General features: G+C 41.9%; 3 protein-coding genes across 13 annotated transcripts in view; 2 read left to right on the forward strand and 1 right to left on the reverse strand.

Moving 5' to 3' along the window:
* The first annotated feature begins 230 nt into the window (after positions 1 to 230).
* On the forward strand, positions 231 to 2,370 carry Pex10 (peroxisomal biogenesis factor 10). 2 transcript variants are annotated; one of them, XM_011645665.3, is made up of 4 exons: positions 231 to 447; positions 611 to 993; positions 1,073 to 1,324; positions 1,398 to 2,370. In XM_011645665.3, the coding sequence occupies exons 2-4, from the start codon at positions 700 to 702 to the stop codon at positions 1,710 to 1,712; spliced, it is 861 nt and encodes a 286-aa protein (XP_011643967.2). In that variant the 5' UTR covers positions 231 to 447; positions 611 to 699; the 3' UTR covers positions 1,713 to 2,370. The 2 variants fall into 2 exon arrangements, with proteins under 2 accessions (XP_011643967.2, XP_088929972.1); XM_089073846.1 differs by having other exon boundaries at positions 231 to 993.
* Positions 2,041 to 6,746, reverse strand: EDTP (Egg-derived tyrosine phosphatase). Of its 7 annotated transcripts, none has more exons than XM_089073838.1 (8): positions 6,570 to 6,746; positions 6,319 to 6,418; positions 5,601 to 5,775; positions 4,949 to 5,529; positions 4,216 to 4,535; positions 3,711 to 4,143; positions 3,203 to 3,553; positions 2,041 to 3,113 (listed from the first exon to the last, which is right to left on the reverse strand). In XM_089073838.1, the coding sequence occupies exons 3-8, from the start codon at positions 5,685 to 5,687 to the stop codon at positions 2,969 to 2,971; spliced, it is 1,917 nt and encodes a 638-aa protein (XP_088929964.1). In that variant the 5' UTR covers positions 5,688 to 5,775; positions 6,319 to 6,418; positions 6,570 to 6,746; the 3' UTR covers positions 2,041 to 2,968. The 7 variants fall into 7 exon arrangements, with proteins under 7 accessions (XP_088929964.1, XP_088929963.1, XP_088929962.1 ...); XM_089073837.1 differs by having other exon boundaries at positions 5,601 to 5,967; positions 6,309 to 6,418; XM_089073836.1 differs by having other exon boundaries at positions 6,319 to 6,746.
* Positions 6,747 to 7,612: 866 nt separating this feature from the next.
* The window catches only part of siz (Brefeldin-resistant Arf-GEF family protein schizo), a 43,096-nt gene continuing 29,422 nt past the window's right edge, over positions 7,613 to 21,286 (forward strand). For 3 of the 4 annotated variants that reach the window (XM_089073982.1, XM_089073983.1, XM_089073984.1), the window contains exon 1: positions 7,613 to 8,197. In XM_089073982.1, coding sequence (XP_088930108.1) covers positions 7,950 to 8,197 — 248 coding nt within the window. In that variant the 5' untranslated portion in view covers positions 7,613 to 7,949. Of the gene's footprint in view, positions 8,198 to 18,471; positions 18,872 to 21,286 lie in introns of those variants that run through there. The other variant, XM_089073987.1, reaches the window with a different exon arrangement.

Raw genomic sequence — 21,286 nt, forward strand, 5'->3', positions numbered from 1 at the left:
TTGACTGATTGGTCGATTTGCTTACATCTTTACAACTAAAATTTTTTTTTTTATGTGTAATAGCTTTAAGAATTGAAAAAAGGTAAAGAGTAAATTAAACTGAAATTAATTAATGTTAATCTACATTGGTGGAAATTTATAGCAACACATCGACACAAGTTTATTTTGTTCTTGTTACTCAATGAATGCCAAGAAAGATGAAATGACATTTATGTCGACTTGTGTCACTGAATGGAAAGCACCCTTTAGCACTTCTTGCGCGATTTATGTTTTCGATATTGAGGAAAGTCTTTTTTCCCTTTTTTCTTTAATGTGGAAAAATAAAAAGATGAATGTGCAAGAATCCAGTTAAAAAGAAGAGGCTTGAAAATTTTAATGTGCAATTAGTGCTTACGTCATACTTGCACTTTTTCCACTCAGATTTCTCGCTCCTTTCTCTCTTCAACGGTTAGTATGGTTATTTTGTTTTGAATGTGAAAAACATCGAAGAAGTGATTAGTATAGATAAAGCAGCGAGTATATTTAATGTTACCTTCCACGGTGGAAATACTCAAACCGGAACGACATGGAATCGGAACGTGTTGGACTTTGAACGAAACCATGATTTCAGAACTTATGACTTCGTTTTTTGATACTGCGCTTCTTGTACTCCGTCACAATATAAACGTGTAAGAAACAAACGTGTAATAAACTTGAAAGATGGGAATCGACGAAAAGTGGCCTAAGCGCAAGTTGAAATGCGCGAATCAAGCGGAAATATTACGATCGCATCAACGAGATGACGATTTCGTGAAGTATCTGCAGGAAAAGTTGTCCGAAATATCACAAAATTTTGGAGTACACAGAACATTGCTTCCATACATTCGATCCGATATTCCGCTTAAGTTATTATACTTTGTTTTCACATCGGGCATGGGTAATCAGACATTGGGTGAAGAGTATACCGGCATAGTACAAGTCAATTTGGAGAAGCAAAAAGTTCCAACATTAACTGTACGTTTGTCATTAGAAATCCATTCACAGAGAATCTCTTAATAATCTAATTAAATTCTGATTGTTCTTCCTACATTAGGTAAGAATATTAGCTGCAATTTTGGAATGCCTCGGAGAGAGAATGTTGCTCAAATTACTGCAACAGTTTCAAGCATATGTGAATCATCCACATAGCGAGTTGACTCCAGCAGCTGTAACATTTTTCAATACCTTATTGTCTAAATTACGTACAATGATACCAATAATTGTATTATTCCACAAAGGGATATTTTATATATATGGCAGATACTATAGTCTAGGCAAAAGAATTGCTGGATTAGATTATACAAAAGTAAGTATCAAGTTTTAAGAAATGACATTTGTAACTTTGTAATATTATTATTCTTATATGATATAATTTAAAGGTGTATGGTTCTCGACCAGTGGATACTATCAGTTGGGGATTAAGATTATTAGGTGTCGCTACTCTCATTCAATGTTTGTTAAGAACTTGGCAGAGTAGTACATTACAAAATACTACTGTTGCAAATATATCCAATGCTAAGTATATCAGTCACAAATGTCAGTTATGTCTTGAAGCAACAGCGACAACTGCAACACTATGTGGTCATTTGTTTTGTTGGAATTGTCTCAGTGAATGGCTTCGTGTCAAGCCACAATGTCCATTTTGTAGAGAATACGTACCACCGTCGAGAATTGTCCATGTGATGAATCTATAATTTTCTGTGATATTAGATTATATTCCATAAATATATATATATATATATATATATATATATATATATATATATATATACGTAAAAATGTTGTATACATTTCGTACATATTTACAAAAAATTAATATATTTTTAAGACAAAATATCATCCTTAAAATAAAAAGAATTTATTTAAGAATTCTCTTTCCTGTGTTTAATTAAAATTGGATTAAAATTTTTTATTAAAAGGATCTTTTAGCAACTTGATGAAGATATTAATGATCAATTAGTACAAATTAGTAATAATTTTATACAAAAAGACGAAAATGTGATAATAATATATTTACCTATGTAAACATATACAAAAATATCAAGTTTTTATTTAATTTTTTTTTGCATATACATATTCTATATAACAGTCCCTTTTTGAGAAAAACAGTAATATACAATCTTCTTATTTTCATGCTATATAAACTCATTTATAAAATTATCAATTAGATAAAAGTATTACTAACAATACAGTCGATTTCTATTATTCTAAGGTCGACAAATATACCAATAAGAGAAGGCTCCTTCCAATGATGTATATTATTAATCATGATAAAAGATTGTTTACTAAAAAATTGTTAATAATTATTAAATTAATATAAAATTGACAAAATATATGATGCTGTAATTTAAACTTTATATTATTTGTACATTTAAGTAAATGTCTAGGCAGTGAGTGTTAAGTTTTTATCTCGAAGAAGAACCTAATTTAATCAAAATCAATTTTAACATGAAAATGAATAATTTAATTGTATTAATATTAATAACTTTTTAATACCTAAATGTTATTAATATTAATAACTTTTTAAAATTGAGAAAAAATTTAAAATTTTTTTATTGTTATTCAGGGTCATGACCCTGTTGAAGATCATTGAAGATATACCTATTTTATCTGTGTATGTATATATATCGTGTCTTGTCGCTACACACACACACGCGCGCACGCACGCACGCACGCACGCACGCACGCACGCACGCACGCACGCACGCACGCACGCACGCACGCACGCACGCACGCACGCACACACACACACACACACACACACACACACACACACACACATACATACATACATACATACATACATACATACATACACGCACACACGTACCATAGAAAAATAGGAATCAACAGAAATTCAATAGAAAAAAAAATATTTGGATGACCTTAAAATAACAGAAGAATGGCTATAGATTCATGTTCTTGGAAAGTCCCTCAATAATATTTGTCACTAGGATGTGCGTTGAGTGGAAGTCATTCCAACAATGTTTCCAATATATTGGCTGATGCCACCTGACTCGTCTTTCAGTCGAAATCCGTGAGGTCCGTAAGCTTTATAAAATATATTTCGAAGACAATGCAAGCGTTCTCTACGTCTAAAATAAAATTTTTGATATAAATGGCGAATCTTATAAGAGAAAAGAAAATATGGCTTAACTAAGAAATTTATATTCAAGAGACTCACTGTGTATGCATTACACAAATTTCATCATTTACATTTGCACTGCGTTCTTGTGATTTGCGTCGAATCCTGCAGCAAGTAGCGCATGATGGCTTGCAATCTGAATCAGGCGCTGATGCGTTGTCCAAGTGTGAAGCATTAGCAGATGTGGAACCGCATAAACTGCCAGTTCCGGTTACCAGTTGCCACGAATCGCCCGAAGATGTTGAATCGTTACGTTGTCGAATATGTGAATTTCGAGGTATGGGAACACCAATCGGAGATGTACGATTTGCAGACAAGGATGGACGCGATTCTTGCACAGCGATGCCTTCTTTATTTGGAGATGCATTAAGTGTTCCATGTGCAAAATTCCTACAACATTATATATAAATTATATATAAATTTTTATATATAATTTTAACATAAATTTATGTTAGAAATAATGTGATAAAATGTATAACAAATGTGAAAGTATTACAATTTTCTCAATTCATATTCTCTCAAAAATAGATAATTAAAATAATCATACACATTATTTCGTGAGTCATCTTGATTATCCAAGGAATCAGGCAAAAATACAGCTGGTGATGAATCACCATCTACACTGTTTTGCTCAATAGAACTAGATGAACTATTCTTGGGGCTGAAACTAGATGTTGTAATGATTTCAAAAGAATCACTATCAATCGTAAAAGTTTCCGGTTCGTTATGTCTCGATGTTTTCTCATAACATTTGTGTATACTAAAATGTTCGCTTTCAATATATTTTAAGAAATCAAAACAAAAGAAAAGTATCTCTTCTCCTTTATTGAGCCGGTCTGCTAGATCATGTCCAAACAGCATCCAATCATAGGCGATAGTATAATAAAGTAACTGATATGAATCTAATGTTGTATGAATTACTCCATCAGCCCACAAACTAATTCTTAATAACGAAATAAATAGCGGAGTGCGGTCCCAACCTGTAAATAACATATTGTAAATCTCATTACATATTTATTTTAGCAAATTTAATAGAAAATATATCCATGTACCTGAGATACAGTGAATCAGTAGCCCATTATTACTATCGCTCAGATATCTCAGTATTAATCTTAAATAGTTCTGCGTTAATTTGACTAGATTCCATTCTGTATACTGATCCCAGTTGATTCGTAATTGACTGGAGATTGAGTCTTCAGGTACACATATTGGCGCGTCTATGTAATTCTGACACCAGTTAAATACTAAATCCTTTGATCGATAATCTTGGTCTCTAAATTCCTTGAAGAATTCACATCCAGGATATGGCAGTGAAATGAGGTTAAAGTTGCTGTACCTCCTCTCTTGGTCTACCTTCTCCGACGAAGTTACGCTGAGTACCGAACAAAAGAGCTCTGTTTAAGGGCCTCTAAAAGTGGATTCATAGAATAAAACAGACTGCTCATACTAAAAACTATCATTATGGAACTTTACTGTGTTTGTGAAGATGGACACATCTGCTTATTGGAATAGCTATTGTCTACATATGCAGTTTTCTTCTGGAAAAGCTATATATGCTTCATCCTAAACATTATCACAAACTATAATCTTCACACTCGACTTTATTTATTAAAATAAATAATTTTACTGTAGAGCCATTTTATTCTTTGTTCTTATTTCAATTATATCGCTAATATTTTTTGTGATTATAAATGTTTTCAAATAAAATTTAATAATATCTAGCTGTCTATAAATATTTGCTTTATGACATATACAAATACAAGAAGAGTACTTATTCATTCTTACGTCATCCCATATTTAACTTTCTTCTTTTCCACCATGAAGTCTACGATGGTTCCTACATTGAAAGTCTTGAGAAGTTCTATATCATAATATCTCACTTTATTTTTCAAGTTAGTGGTTAGAGCATGCGGTTCTTCTTCCTTTAGTAGACTTTCCTCTTCCTGTGTAACTGGTTGTGCTGAACTGGTGTTGCCGCTAGATACACTAGATAGCAAGTAATCTAATCCTGCTCTCCCAAACATTTCTGGGCCACTAGATAATGTCGAGGATCTGCATACATGTCTATCTTTATAAAGTATCACTGGCACAGGAAATCTTGAACGACATCTGGCAAATCTTGACTGTGCCATCAGTTTAAAGAGTTTACTCCTTAAATATATACTCTCATATGTATTTTCCATTACGCACGATGATGTCAGCAGTGGCATTTCATAGTTCTTTGAAGAATTTCGAATTTTGTCGTGTTCTAATATTATAAGATAGCTAGGATAATGCGCACAAAGATCACCCCCACTGTTGTCAATTATCGAATATTCGTAATCAAAGGCAGCAAGCAGCATACACCTCTGCATAATTTCCTGATTCTGTTAAAAATATATACGATTACAAAATACAGAATATTGGTATAATAATATATTTACTAATTGATCATTACTGTAACATCCACATCCTTGGTCCTATAAGTATTCTTGGCAAAGTGCGTGATGAGGTTTCGTAAACTATCTATGTTAATCTCAGTCATGATTCGCAGTGGCTTGAGCTAAATGTGGTTTCTTGCTTGTAGAAATGTGCTCGGGATCTTTCCAAGGAGAGGCACTAATTTCTTAAAACTGTTACAATAAAATTTGCAAGGCATTAGTTGCCAGTATCTTGTATAGCAGAGACACGACACAAACACTGAATTTGAGATATATACACATGGTATTGCAAATTAATATTCATCAACTTTTTTTCGTCACAATCCATCTTCAAATGTAGATGACACAATCTTCCATGCATATATAACGGAATAACTTATTATGCTGCAGATAATAATTTTATCTGTTAACCCATAACTATTATAAAAAATTTATTTTATTCGAAATTACTCGTTACTCTTGCTTCTATGCTAATAGAGTATCGAAGTACTTTAAAATCATTATATAAAAATACAAAAATCTTCAAAATATAAGCAAAATATAACGAAGAAAACATGGGCGTTATTCGCCCAGCGATATCTCAAATAATAAAAAAAATTCGCCTAATCAAAACGCTCGATGAAAAAAAGCGTGAAAGATTAAAGTGATTGAGAAAAGGAAAAATATAAATATCTTTCAATGCGCGCGATCAATTTCTCTTGCGGATATTGGAAAGCGTGTATAACCTATCAATACCGCCGCATGTGCCATGGATTTAGTTGAAAAACAAGCGACGTTTGAATTCACCACGTAGGAGCAACGCGTTACGACGCGTTATTGGACGGCTCGCGGCTTCCTGTAACAATGGGGAAGATGCACTGCCAGAATTTTGATAAAACTCGAGGAAAACTTGCGAGGAAAACAGTCCGAGTACGCGCGCATCCGCGAGCATTCTCAAGTCGAAAATCGCGGTTGTAGTTCGAAAATACCCGTAGTTACTCGCATACTTCCTTCCCGGTCTCTTGGGAAACGAGGAGATTAAGCGCTCGCACGCACGTTTTGGATGTTTCAATTATCAATCTGACAAATCCAAACGTGATTATCACGCGGTCGCCTTGTCGCGGTCACGTTTCCGTACTTTTAAGGTTATCTGCGAACCATGGTGGTCCCCTGATATTGGAGGGGGATACCCACCCTAGGGGCCTATTTCACCAACTCCGATTAACCTTAATCGGCCGATTATCCCATTGGAATTGACCAATCACATTTTGTCGTTTCTGTTAACGAAGAATTCTTCAAATAAAGCCTACGTCACATGGCCTATAGATCTTATACTGCTGGATATGCCTTTTTCTTTAGATGAAGAGAGACAGTAAATGCGTTCTATTTTCTAGCCTTTATTTTCCAAAAATAAAAACGTAAAAATAATTTTCATGCGACCTAGTAAATTACTGGGAATACACCATACAGCATGCAGCGTTTGTAGAAATTTAAATTAAACATCGTCTACAATGAGACTTTTAGATGTAAAACTTAAGAAATTGGCCAACCACAATCGATTATTCTTCTATAAATCGGTTATGATTGGCCAATTTCTTGCTTACGCCTTAAAATCTCATTGTAGATGCCGCTTTAGACTTTGAAAATAAACGAATCTTCCAACAGCACTATAAATATGGCAATTGAAATATATATCAAATATAGACATTCGACGTACGAACTGGCATAATTCGACACAAAAATTTCTTATCGAATGATTTCACGTGAAATATCTCGAGATTTTCATTATAATAAAACTTGTACAATCAAGCGAACTGTTCACTTTTGTCATTTTCATTTTCATTTTCATTTTCATTTTAGATATCGTGATACACGACGGATTCCCAGATACATTCGATTTAATTCGGTCATGGTACATCCTTCACAGTGACACACGATGGCGCCACGCGTGTCACTTAATCGACGACGCGCGCACGCGTAGTGACAACCGACACGGCGGATCGGTGGAATCGAGCCTGACGCGGTCCGACTGCGAGGAACGCGGTCGCCGCCGCTTCGCTCGCGCAATATGGCGAGTGTGCGGTGAGGGGCTGTCGCATCGCGTGCGTGCGTGCCTCGCTTCGGTCTCGCGCGTTGCACAGTGACGTTCGTTTGATTGTGCCGTTCGACCGCAAAATATGCTGATGGTGACGCGGCCGTCCGTCGTGAATCGGGCGCGCGATCTCTCGCGCTAATCGTGACGACGACGGCGACGGCGACGGCGACGGCGACGACGTCGACGTCGACGTCGCTCGTCTCCCCGACGTGGGGTGGAATCGGCGTTCGCGCGACGTTCGTAAGCGGAGCGCGCGGGAGAACGTGAGAACGCGGAGGTAAACAAACGCGGCATGAGCGCGATACTCGGCGGCAGTGTCGGCGGCGAGACGGCGCCGCCGGCGGACGCCCTCCTGGATCCGGACGTCGAGAGCATCCTCGAGGAGAAGAACCAGCTCATCAGCCGCCAATACGCCGAGATCGAGAGGCTGCAGCGCGAGCTTGCCGAGGTGGTCGGCGAGCGGGACGCCCTGCTCTGTGAGGTGTCAAAATTCAAGTTCGAGCGCGAGATGACCGACCTCAAGCGGCTGCACGATGACAGGTACGACGTGGTCTCGTTTCCTTTTACTCCTGCCTGCTCTTGCCTTCTTGTTCGCCCGCTCGCTCCTCCTACTCGTTGCTCTCAGAAGGAAGGCAGAAAATGCGAGACACCGTGCTCGTTTTTCTTCCCTTTCTTTGCGATGCTTTCTGCCTTCGCAACGCCCTGTATCTAGAGCGCGGCGAGTATAAAAGAGAACGAAAATAAATTTCACTTTTCCATGAAAATACCGTTTTTTTTCCCTTCCTCCTTTGTGTATTTTCTTTATGTTAATCATGGATTCACGAGTTCTTTTTTTTTTTTGTGTGTGTATTTCCCACGTCTCTTTTATCTAGAGACGATGTGAAGAAGCGCGTAGTTTTGGGGATGAGCCGAGAAGAGAGAGAGAGAGAGAGAGGGGGGAGAGAGAGAAAGAGACGAAAAATAAACTGAAGGTGCAAAGAATTCGCGAGAGATATTGTTCTTCCTCGTCGAGTTTTACGTGTCTCGTACTTAAAGCGAGACGAGAACGTATAGTCGTCCACGAATAGTCAGATGCCACGGAAACGTCTTTTCTCCCTTTTAAATGTTAGAATAAAAAGTATGAAAAAAGAAAATTCCGACGCTTCTTTCAGCGTGTATTCTCATTTTTATTCGCGCTTTCGCGACTGAAACGAGGGAACAGGCAATGCGCGGAAGTCGCGAAAACGAGAAAGGGCGTATCCGCCTTTTTCCCGCGCGTTTGGATCGCCTTGTTTTTTTTTTTTTTTTTTTTTTTTCTCGTTCCTCCACTTCCCCGGCCAATCTCCACCCCGACGTTTCCCCGCCGTCGTTTACATTTTCCAGTTTTCGCGCGATCCGTAGAAAATCGCAGCGTAAATCGTGTTACAGGGGTGGTTCGCTCCCGCGTGTCACGGGCACGTCACATCGCGCCTTGCCCATTCCTCTTGCCCTTCCAGAAAAAGCCATCAAATATCAATCATCGCGGGGGGGGGGGGGGGATTGATATTGCAACGATCGACGAGGGTGCGAGAGCGATCGCCGAGCATTTTCGCGTAAATTCTGCTGTCGCGTTTGACGAATATCGCGAGAAGAGAGTGGCAACTCGGAGGAAATTCGAGAGATACCGTTCCTCGTCGGATTAAGCCCTTTGTTCGGCGACGTGTTGTTTCCGCTTGTTACGATCGAACATCGAGCGACCGACTTGCTGTGCCAGGCCACACATGCATCGGGGCCGAACCCCCCCTCCCCCCTCCCCTCTCCCCCCTGATGTAATGCATCGGTCAGTCTTTTCTCTCCTTGGTTCAACAAGTAGCCGAGTGTAGATCAAAGAGTTAAACTGGAATGGATGAAACGCGTTCTCCTCCCCTGCTTTTCCCGGAATTCCTGAGAGAAAACAATGAGTTCGCGGAAGGATATATTTTCTTCTCGATTTGGATTTTGTTCCTGCCAAATAGAGTTCATTTTCACGGCTATTAGCCGTAAAATTAATTCGCTTGACGTTTCCTCTCGGTCATCACTGTTTCCACGAACGTCACGAGTTTTTTTTTCTTTTCTTTTCTTTCTTTTTCTTTTTTTTTTTCCTTTTCTTTTTTTTGCAAAAACGTGGAGAAAAGTTATCGTTTATCGCGTCATTTCAATTTTTAGCGTTGTGTACTTTTTTTAAATAAATTTTAATCTAGTATTCCATTTGAATCGAAATTCATTTTGAGCTAAAATACATATGTAACTTGATCATTCATTTTCTTTTGTTTTGCTCTCACAGATTATACACATATCATTATTTTCTCTCTCTCTGTGGCCCGAAGACTATAAATAGCTCTATCGTATCATTAGGAAAAGAATTGGTTTAATGTTTGCTGCCGATCGCACGAACGAAATACGGACGGATAATTTAGAAACATTTGCCGCTCGCTTATATCACATAATGAAAATATCGGTGACGGAGCCGCGATGATTCCGTCGTTGTGTTTGTGGCCGCGCGTTTCGTTCCGCTGACGTTTACATTGACGTTTACATTGACGTTTACATTGACGTTTCCCAGCGAATGTTTAATATACGCTGTCGCGCAATTGAAATCATGAACAATAAACGCGAGTTGTTGAAGCGAAACGTAAAAGAGAGAAATTCCGCGCGCTCTTGTTCACCGCTATCAATGTGCAAGCGCGTGCCCAGATAAATTGATAATCCACGAGGTACGAGGGGAGGGAGAGCTCTACGCATCATGTACGAGCCATCGAATTACAGATAGAGGCTGCACCGAACCGTCTAGTCACGCTAATGCGATATGCATCAATTCGAACGTGGGCACGAAATGTCGCGGAATATGATTATCCGACTCGCGGTTTGCACCCCATTCCCCTTTCGCACCTTGTAAAACGCGGAGGGTAAGGGGGATGAAAATTTCGCCGTTACGATAGTTTCGCGTAACCAGTATAGCGTGAGATGCTTAATTAATACGCCAATTAGCAGCCAAGTAGATAAACTGAGATTCTCAAGCCTCAGCGTTCCTTCCTAACCGTGTCGAATTCTAGAATTTCCGACGCAAGATGCACGAAGGGATTCCTCACCTGTCGTAAATATTATGATTAATTTATATTAGTAGTATCGCTTCGTATATATTTTCGAGTCTAACAGAATTAGCATGCGTGGAAAGAGTAGTACCTAAAAATTTGACCAGATACAAATCGAGAATAATTTTGTTGGAACCATCAAAATATTTTTGTGACGTTCCAATTGATTACTAGAATATCAAAAATGTTGGCGATATAATTATTTTTTAAGCACAATTATTTTGATGGCAAATTTATTTTCATCCAACTAAATTTTTAGATGTTCAGGTCGGTACTCGAATAAAATCGTTTCTTCTGCCTAGAAATTCCGCTCGATACGTCGCGCGATACGTCGCGCTCTTAATTAAAAGCGTCGCGAGTACGGGAGGAAAACGAATCGCATCATACCTTTAATAGGGACAACAACTCTGAACAACTCTGCGTACGTTGCATTCATAAGCGTGCATCCTCCCCTAACGCATTGTCGTGAGAGTATACGCAACCTGGTAGAGCAGGCGCGTATCGTCCATCTGGAGAAAAGGAGAGTACGCGCATACGTAAGACGTTCCCACAAGATAGACCTCTAGGAAGGGTACAACCGCGTGATCGTGTGATTACGCGATGTACGCGGTGATAATCGACGATCGACGGACACCTTGAGATTCTCCTCGCGCTCTCAAAGTCGATCTTTATCACGAGAGATAAAGCTAATCTTTGCCTCCGATGCGTTTCACGCGTTTCGATGCCTCGTAATAGCTTTGAAAAGAGATGATGCTAAATTATTTTCAGACGACCGTTGCGATATATCGTCAACGTCTCGTCTCGTCTCGTCTCGTCTCGTCTCGTCTCTCAGCTGACGAGATCGGCTTGCGCGCGGCTTCAAAAGAGGGGGGGAAAAAAAAAATCATGCACCGCGAACGTAGACGCTTAGCAATCGCAGGCGGCAAGAAGAGTTCCCAAAGAGCGGCGACCTTGAGGGCATCCTATTGACCTGCTGCTGGGGACCTCGCTTTGAAGCCGTCTAACTTTACTAAGCTCGTGATTTAATACATCTGGGTTGCAGAACCGGTCCGTCCCGAGAACTTCGGAAACTTCTCCCGTGTCTCCTCGTGTGAGCTCTTTATCTCGCGTCCGCGCGCACGCCCAATTGTGAGCGGTATCGCGGGACACGGTGCGTGGAAACCACCGGCTCGCTTTTTTTTCTTTCTCTCTCTTCCCCCCTCCCCCCCTCTCTCTCTCTCTCTCTCTCTCTCGTAAAATGCTAATCGAGCAAACACGCGTGACGCCATATGACGTGGCCGAATTCATACTTTCCTGGACGGCCGGCGCTGCTCGAGACCACCGGAGGACGCGAGACCTCCGAAAAAACTTTCTTGTAAAAAAAAAAAAAAAGAATCTTCCGCGCGACACATTTTAGTAGCGTATTTTCGTCCATAAAAAGAGATCGCAAAGTTCGATTATAACGACGCGAGGTCGACCGGTCACGCCAAATATATCCCGCACATAATTGGTACTCTACCTCCGATCGGGAGGTCGGGTGATATTTGACACAGATTTACAGTCGCTCCCGGTGCATCCGGTGTGTCCATTGTTTCCAGTAATTTATTATGTCCCAATGTCAACAAGGATTAGACGAATTTCAGACTTTCACGCGCGTTCTCGCACAAAAAAAATTCTCCTCCGAAAAAAAATTCGATAAGTAACGAATTTTCTCGAAACATCGTTATACTTTCTTTCTCTCTCTCTCTCTCTCTCTCTCTCTCTCTCTCTTTCTCTCTCTCTCTCTCTCTCTCTCTCTCTCTCTGTTTTATTCTTAACATAATCAGCTGTGCAAACAGTTTGCCTCGAATATCTCTTTTAAACGAGTTCTCCCCTTCGCATTTGACGTCAATTCTTATCAAGCTTGAAATTACGTAAAATGAAAATACATGCATTATTTTCATAATCTGCCATTTCGTAAAAGGAAAGACAAAAAAGACATAAATAATTATGATTATTCCATCGCATAACGAGGATTTTGATTAATGCGTGACACGGTGAGCGAGCACTTATAAATATTGCGTATTATAACTCGGTTGCTCAATTAATTTTACGAAGGTTATGCGGTTATGTGATTTTTCACGAAACTAAAGGACTCGAGATCTGGAAATACGGCGGCTTGTCTGCTTCGGCGGGTTTGCAACGAGAGGACCGCTCACCAGCTCTTGAAGATTAAACTGCCTCTCCGACGGTTTTTCGTATTTTCCGACGGTATGACGACGGTAACATTTAAGACATTTTCCTCATATGAGGCGAAAAAAATCGGCTTGGTCACGGCTCGGGAAGACGTAATATGCGGTCGAAAAGAGATTTATGTTTCCAAGAAGCGGCAAACGTTCTATCCTTGTACTCTCGTGTCCTCGTACATCTGGTACGAATATGTTAAAACGATGCTCTCGACGATATATGACGCTTGCCCTCGAGCTTACGCTAAACGTTAACAAGTTTTTTCCCACATCCATATTCCCTAATGTTTTCTCTCTACGGTGAAGATGGTCGTAGATTTTCTTAGAGCGAACGTCTTTCCTGACTAACGACAAATTATATATATCTGCAAACTTTTTAGATATTCCTAGAAACGCTTCAATTTCTCTGATTAGTTTGTTATTATTGGCAACTAGTTTAGTAACTAGTTTAATCTATGATCTATTCAAGCGGATGCTAATATTTAATGTGCAACTCTAAGATTGTACTCGAGATCATGCGGCTTTGTTGCGCAGTCCTTCAATGCTGATTACATCCTACGAGAGCTCTGCTCTGCTACTCTTTTTATCTTCATTGAGCAATATTTAAGCATCGATTGACTCTTGATCGTCTTTATCGGATGTAAGGCAAGGCTTTCACGGCGGTTCCAAAGTTCAATTTCGAGTTTCCAACGGAGCGATTAGCCAGCGTCCTCTGCGCGATTCTAATTAGCACTGATTAGCATCGATCATTGCAAAAGCGCTAATTACTAATGTAACACGTACGCGCGTAGGAAAAGTATGGCGTGAAAAAGGGAAAAAAAACGCTCATGTTTTTATTGTCATCGTTTGGTAAGAGCATCATAAGTTTCTCTCCTCTTCTTCTTCTTCTTCTTTCACTTCTCCGGTAACGACGAAAATAGTTTATTTCTCTGTGGACCACTGCAACGAAGGAGGACTTTGGACTTTTAATCCCACTTCGCTTGCCGCACGTGACAAAGTATTGCACTCTATTTGACTGAAATCCGTTATTTGCGGAACATAGAGTTTTAAATATAGCGTTATGGTATTATCGCTTGTCTCTCATTTGAGATCTTTTAATCTTAATTAAAAATTTTTGTTCTTTAATTTCGACATCTCTGGCAATAATGGTTGCAATCTTTTTCTTTTTTTGATGGTTATCCTTAAATTTTATACATATGCGTTTGTCATAAATAAATGTCATTAAAAAACAAATTTAATTCTACTAGGCAGGGTTCGGTGTAAATTTAATTTAGTCCTAAATCACGCGATAAAATAATCAAATGATCTTCGAGACGTAAATAATTTAACGAAAGATAAAAGATAAAATTATCCATAATTTCCATGCTCGAAAATACGAGGCTAATCGCTAGCCGTAAGCAGATTTAGACTTAAACTAGTCCGCTTGCTACTGGATATAAGGAGATGAAAGGGGATCGATTTAACGAGAAATTGAAAATTCCTCGAGTGAGCATTAGTACCAGGTAGGCGTGGTATAAATCGCATTACCAGATAAAACAGGTTCGACATTTCGGCCAAGGTTGTCGCTCGCAGCGACAGAGCGTCACTGTCGTTACTGTCACTACCGCACTGTCCTCGCGTCGTGTGCGTGTACGTTGCGCGTGTTGCGCATCTCTCTGGTACGTGTGTATGTGAAATCGTCGCCTTGGAGTTGAGGTCCAGTGACGCTCAACAGTCAACTTGCATAAAAAGAATTACAGGAGCCGAACACGTGGCCGCGTGAACGAATCGAGAGTTCAGGGGAAGCCCGTTCTCGTCTTGCAAAAGTTTCCCCGTATTCGGTATCGCTATTAATACCTGGAGGAATAGGTATTCGAATGTCCTCCAAAGTTTGGGATCCCTCAAGCTCTCTGTCTCTCTCTCTCTCTCTCTCTCTCTCTCTCTTTTTCCTCTCTTTCTCTCTTACTCCCCCTTTCTGTCTTTATGGACTCCGTAAATGATCCACTTATGCGCTTCTATAGTTAGCCAGTATAGACCACACGGAATGGAGTCTAAATCCAAAGCTGCTTCCCTGTGACTACTTTTAAAACTCTCCTAGGGTACTGTTTGTACTCTCGAGGAGAGTAGACTCTTCGGCGCGTTACAGACACGTCGCATCCGCGCCCGTGGACGGATAAAAAGTATCGCGTGCCGATTGAAATTCGCCGGGGATATCTCGCCCGAAAGGGCCGACAAACAAGGGAAATGGGCGTGTGCGATCGATTTCTCGCCGGTCTCTCTCCGCGAGAATCGATGCATGAACGATGCATAAAAATGCGAATTATGCGCGAGACGCGGAACGGACAATGTTACTACGGACACGTAGGGAATTTCCACGTCACCGTCCGCGCGTTCCCCGCGTAATCCGCGTGCGACGCAGCGCAACGTACTTGGTTATCTTCATGCAATATCTGCCGCATGCGAGGCACGGGGAAATAGCGACCGACAACAACCGGGGGGGGGGGGGGGGGTAGAATCGATCGCTTTATATGATTTCCCGGCTGCTGCGTGATTACGGCGCGTTTCGACGCGTCTCGCCGAGTGTCTGAGACGAACGGTGATTTAAATATGGAAATGGGGCACGATTTGCTGCTTTCCTGACTCTCCTTTCTAAATCTCTCACGCACGCATAGACGAACAGTCTACGTGCTACGTGCGTAAGCTTCCTAATAATCATCATCCTCGAGAGATACTTCAAAGAGATACGTGTCTATATTATACACGTAGTTATTGCATTATGCACGGTACACTGCCGCGTGGCACGTTTGAATTCGTGGCACTTTTGAATTCAATATTTTATTACACGCAAGAGTAGTATATTGATTATATATAGTATTTCTCTTAGAGATAATTACCATTATTTTTTGTCTAAGCGTTTCTCTCTTTTGCGCTTATTGCTACATCGACGATGCACGCTTGTAAAAAATGTATAACGCGGCGAGCGTCTCTCGCCGCGGCGGCTCTCGGCTTCATCATCTCGCGAGACGCTCGCTCGGCGCTAATTAAATTTTTCCTCGCGCAGTGAATCACGGTCAAGCACAGCGAGCTCAGCCGCGTTGCTCTTATTTTATAGGTACGTGTACTCGGGGATGGGCTCGTGCTACTACATAGGGTCGATTACATAGGGCGGTTAACAGCCCCGGTATGTTATAGACACGACGCGCGCGCGCGCGCGCCCGTGGATTAAATGGATCGTAGTATCAAAGCGACCGTTTGCCGCTCGCTCGAAATATTGCATCCGGGCTGCCGCTATCGATTACTGATTGAAAGTATTTTGGCTCGGCGTTGGGCACGGCGGCAAAACGGGATTTCGCGAAATCTAGGACATTCTAACCGAGTACGGTTAGCCAGGCGCTTCGAGACGGCCGGTTGAAAAGCATAAGCACTTATAAGGATCACGTATCTCTCTGCGATCGCTCCTAATCCGCTCAACGCGTCGAACGTGCGAAATCGTGCGACATCGTGTGTCGACTACGCGGAGTGTTTTCGCCGAACAGTCACGTTATAGGCAGATACGGCGATGTTGAAAAAAAAAAAAAAAACTTGTTTACATTTATTTCTCTTCCCTCGCGTGAAAATCTTATCAGCAACGTCTTCTCATTATGGGTATATCTCGATAACTATTACTTTTCTAACGACGAACCTTTTTTGTCCTTGTAAAGTGTAATTAGTGGAGAGATAAAACAACGTTATTTATCCTGTGAAGATTTTCAAATCGCTCGGAAAAGCTCCGTTTGACTAATAACCCAAGAAATATTCACGTCACGATAGCCCTCTCGCAAAGAGAGAGATTATCAGAATTTGTGTGACAAGAGATGTGTATCACGTCACGTACCACCGACCACACCTATCGTCGAACACCTTGTAATTTATGATACGTCAAACTCGGGAACTATTGACACGGAATGATATACACGAAACTAAGAGCGACAAGTGTGATAAATCACCAGATTCTCCGTCGGCTATTGCCGTCGTATTACGCCTTCGGCGGCGGCGGCTGGTTTATTGTTGTAACACACGCCGGTGTTATTCTCCACGAGAGGAGAGACTCGCATACGCGCGTACCGTTTATACAATACGCGCGGAAGGCGTTGAAAGATTTCTATCTGCAGAGATACAGATACACGCAGAGTGGGCAGAGAGTTGCTGAATAGAAATAGTGCGACATATTCTCGCAGTTTCATTGACAAAACTGTAAAATCGATGTCCCTTCTCCGCCCGTGTCTCATCCGTCTCGTCTCGTCTCGTCGCGGCAGCACCGCGATTCTATTACACGTTATATGAGAAAAAGGGATTTGTTAATATTGAATATTTAATATATGTACGCTGTCACGCGAATGTACTGAAGTCTTGTCATTCATTAAATTGTCACGACAATAATCTAAAACATTCGATTAGTTTGTAATAAAAGTTTACTTGCATAATATAAATAAAATAATAATGCTTTGTATATGTGACATATATGACGCATGTTTTATATATTATTTAAAAATTGATTTAAAATATTTTCTTGATTTTAATTTGATATCATACGATTCGTTATATATATATATATATTTTTTTTTGAGGCTTTCACTAATTTATATTATTTTCAACTTCTGTTTACGAGACAGCTTTCTCGGTATCTCTTATATTCATCTTTGTAACAGCAACTAACAACTCATTCGCTTTTATTCAACATGGATAGAAATTACTGTAGTTGCACCAGAAATGACGCGGTTGCTTTTGAATTTGAGAATTGTGCAGGGTTGAAACGGACGAGGGAGAAAAAGGTCGTGAGAAGGGTGGAGTGTCCTCTCCGTAGCGACGTTGTAATTACGCGAGTGCTTTAATGCCTTTGGTCACGCGAGAGTCGAGAGGATTGCCGATGTCTTTCTTTTTATCATGAAAATAATACGGCCGACAAAATTTCCAAATTTGTCTCGTTTGTAAAAAAAATATGCGAGTTATGCTCGCAGATAAAATCTGTCGGCGAGCAATGTTACATTTTATCAGCGCAACGTACATCGTCTCTCGTTGCCTTTCGATTCCGTCGTTATTTTCCACAATGTAGCATGGTGGAGTTTCAAATTTGTTAAAACCACTCTTCCAGTTCTCCCTTTTGTGCTCGATGAACGCGCCACGATTGGTCTTAAAATCCATTCCGAGTAGAACCGGCAGCCGGCAATTAATGCACCCGGGAACCTTTCCGGGAGGTGACGTCTCATCTCAACAAGCGGGAGGCGTAGCTCTCGTACGAAAGAGAGCAACAGAGCGACGCGGACGTCGGCGTCGCGACGCGAGAAAGATTGCGAGCGTCGCGTATCAGAGAGAGAGAAAGGGAGAAAGGGCGAGGGGGAGAGAGGAACTGGGTGAGAGATAGGTGAGAGAGAGAGAGAGAGAGAGAGGAGAGAGAGAGAGAGATTCGTGGGGACAAAGGGACGTCGCGTCGTGACGGCGCAGACTCGGCGAACGCCGGGCGTCCCGACGCCTTCTCGCGTCCCTTTTATATCGCGACGCTGTGCCAGTACATCTCTAACGATTCACGTCGCACTTTCACGCGCATCGCGGAAAAACGTCGCCGGCGACGCGCCTCCACCCCTTCATCCTCCACCCACCCTCTTCTCCTTTTCTATCCCTCGTTTCTTCCGTTTCTCCGCGAAAGCGAAGTCGGACATTTACGTTCCGACTCTGCTGATTGTTTCGCAGGAGCGCGAATATATCCATACACGTCTCATTACACGGCTGTACACGCGACACGCGACACGCGTGCCCACCGTCGTTTGATGCTCCGTACGCGTGTGACATAACGAGTGCAACGACGAGTGCGTCACAATCCCTCCTCCCACGGCGCGACGATAGACTTCGGTCTTTCGATCGAAAGTTGTCTCGGCGCTTCCAAGTAACGCAGTGTAACACCGCAGGTAGATATATATATACGCCTCTACAACAGAGATTTTAACGTAACGCTAATAGGTTTAACGTAACTCCAACTTGCCGCGCTCTCAGCGCGTTTAAGCGACGCTCCCTTAATCTCTGATATTTTCGCCATTCATTCACCGTCGCTTATCGAGCGATTTATTCACGCTTGATTTTTCACGAGCCGCATGCTGATGTTAATCAATGCGTTAGCGATACGGATATCTGTGAATAAATGGCCGTTCAGGCTGAACGCACCCTCGTCGCCCACGCGGCGCACGCACGCACGCGCGCACGCACGCACGCACGCACGCACGCACGCACGCACGCACGCACGCACGCACGCACGCACGCACGCACGCACGCACGCACGCACGCACGCACGCACGCACGCACGCACGCACGCACGCGCGCACGCACTCACGCAAGCACGCATCGAGACACCGCAGGAGTGCACCGTGCGACTGGAGATACCAGATGCAGATCTGCACGGTAACGTCCCGAGCGGTTTGTGAATGGTGGTGCGACCTTGCGGTTGGAATGTAAAGTGCTGAACCAGCGGAGTTCGTGCAACCATGGATAAACCGTCGTACGCGCGGACCGACCGCCACGTGCACGGTATTGCGATTACGCGACGTATATGTAATGCGGTGACCCTATTTCGCAAATGACAATCTTGCATTTTTCAGACGTCATATCGCCTTTCCCGGGGAGACGTCGCGACGAATCAAGGCGCTTGATTCGTCGTATCTCTTTCGTGATTCTAAAAAACGCCAGGATTTTATCACGAGCCTTTATCAACTCGCTCTCGTTCGTTCGATATTCGCGATATTCCGAATATCCGCCGGAATGTTGGTCGCTATATTTTTTTTTTTTTTTTTTTCCCCCTCCTAGTAAAAGAGACTATCTGCGGAAGAGCAGATAGGTGATTTATTGCGGCACCACGCTTCGCCAAGTGCGCTCGATAGAGCTTTATCACGAATTATGACGAACGCGTTAAAATCGTTGTCGATACGCCGCTTTTACATGAAACTCTCAGACTACTCAAGTGGGCGTCCCGCGAGGAGATAGCCGTACTTTCTACGCGGTTTCCATGAGAAACCGTATATCTCATTTGATAGGCCGGCTCGTCAATTATATATTTTTTTTTCTCCTCGAGTTCGCTTATTACGCGCGGGTATCCTATAAGGTGGATTACATTATAAGTTTAACGACATTATTTACGCCTACGGATTTACACGCACGTGGGTAAACTCAGCGTTGAGGGAATCACGCCGACCAAGGCGAGCCTCGACGTGGGCCGAGCCGTGAACCACAAATGGTCACAAGACCATTCGCCGTCGCCATATTGCCAAATTGTTTGTACGGATGTTTCTGTTATTCGGCTCGTTTATCGCGCTTTTACCTCCAAATTTTCGTAAACTTTTCACGACGATTTTATGTGATCATTAACAGCCGTAAACGGATACGTCCGTCTCGCTTCGCCTTGAAATAAATATCGGAAAAGTTCGTTTAAATGTAGAGTGGACCGAGTTCTTTCACTACCGGAAGAAAGACAGGACGCCGAGGGCGCGAAGAAATAAAACTTGACCATAACTCAATCTCAGCCGATGCTCGTTTTAACGAAATCTAAGCGACAAATCTTTCATAAGAGCCTCTCCGCGGAACTTCGCGTTGAGTGAAACTTGAATCCGTGCCAGTTTTCGGGTTTCGGGTTTTCCCTCGAGTTTCAGCACGGCATGATAAAATAATTGGATTGTCGTGAAAAAGGGCCAATGTCAATAAGTACCTTCAGATTTCTCGAAATGGGCCGCGCATGTCCGCGCATTACTTACCAGTATTGACATTCCAATCTGCTCCCAAATTAAGCTTTACAAAAATATACTTTTCGAAGAATATCCAATTGTGTTCGATGATAATGGACGGTGAATTTATTCATTATCGTTTATCAATGAAATAAAATACAAGTACGGAATTAAAAAAGTAAACGGAGGAGCACGATGGTGGTTCCGACGAACGGCTTTGTTTCGGTTGCTGTGATATTGATTTTTGCTGTTTGTTTCGTCGACCCCTACGCACCCCTACGATTCCACCCTTCTGAATCATTCACCATTACTACCGATCGTGGCTGGCGGCGGCCCTCCTTAATAGCGACCTGGTGGTATCGCGTGTCTTATTCACGTTTTGTTAATTTCGATCGAAATGACTCACGCCTCGATGACGGCGATGCCGTCGTTTGTCGTTCAATGCACCCACTGGGACTTTGCGGCTTGACGAAATCTAATAATCTGTGCGTGTGCTGCTCGCGCGTACGCTCCAGCCTTACGGTCACGGCCGATCAGCGGAATTCTGAGTTTCCGGGATGAAATTCCCGGGAATAAATCAGACGGATGTGACGCTCGTGACCGGCTACAATATAC

This window comes from Pogonomyrmex barbatus, unplaced genomic scaffold (genome assembly GCF_055798465.1).
Source record: "Pogonomyrmex barbatus isolate J1 unplaced genomic scaffold, ASM5579846v1 scaffold16, whole genome shotgun sequence".
NCBI classification, from domain to species: Eukaryota; Metazoa; Arthropoda; class Insecta; order Hymenoptera; family Formicidae; genus Pogonomyrmex; species Pogonomyrmex barbatus.

Excerpts from the sequence above, each read along its gene's own strand:
- Pex10 (XM_089073846.1), top strand. The coding sequence starts at position 700 with ATGGGAATCGACGAAAAGTGGCCTAAGCGCAAGTTGAAATGCGCGAAT. Across the intron at positions 994-1,072 it reads AAAAAGTTCCAACATTAACT|GTAAGAATATTAGCTGCAAT; the intron begins GTACGTTTGTCA and ends TTCCTACATTAG. Across the intron at positions 1,325-1,397 it reads CTGGATTAGATTATACAAAA|GTGTATGGTTCTCGACCAGT; the intron begins GTAAGTATCAAG and ends TATAATTTAAAG.
- EDTP (XM_089073838.1), bottom strand. The coding sequence starts at position 5,687 with ATGACTGAGATTAACATAGATAGTTTACGAAACCTCATCACGCACTTT. Across the intron at positions 4,144-4,215 it reads ACTGATTCACTGTATCTCAG|GTTGGGACCGCACTCCGCTA; the intron begins GTACATGGATAT and ends TGTTATTTACAG. Across the intron at positions 3,114-3,202 it reads ATTTGTGTAATGCATACACA|ACGTAGAGAACGCTTGCATT; the intron begins GTGAGTCTCTTG and ends ATTTTATTTTAG.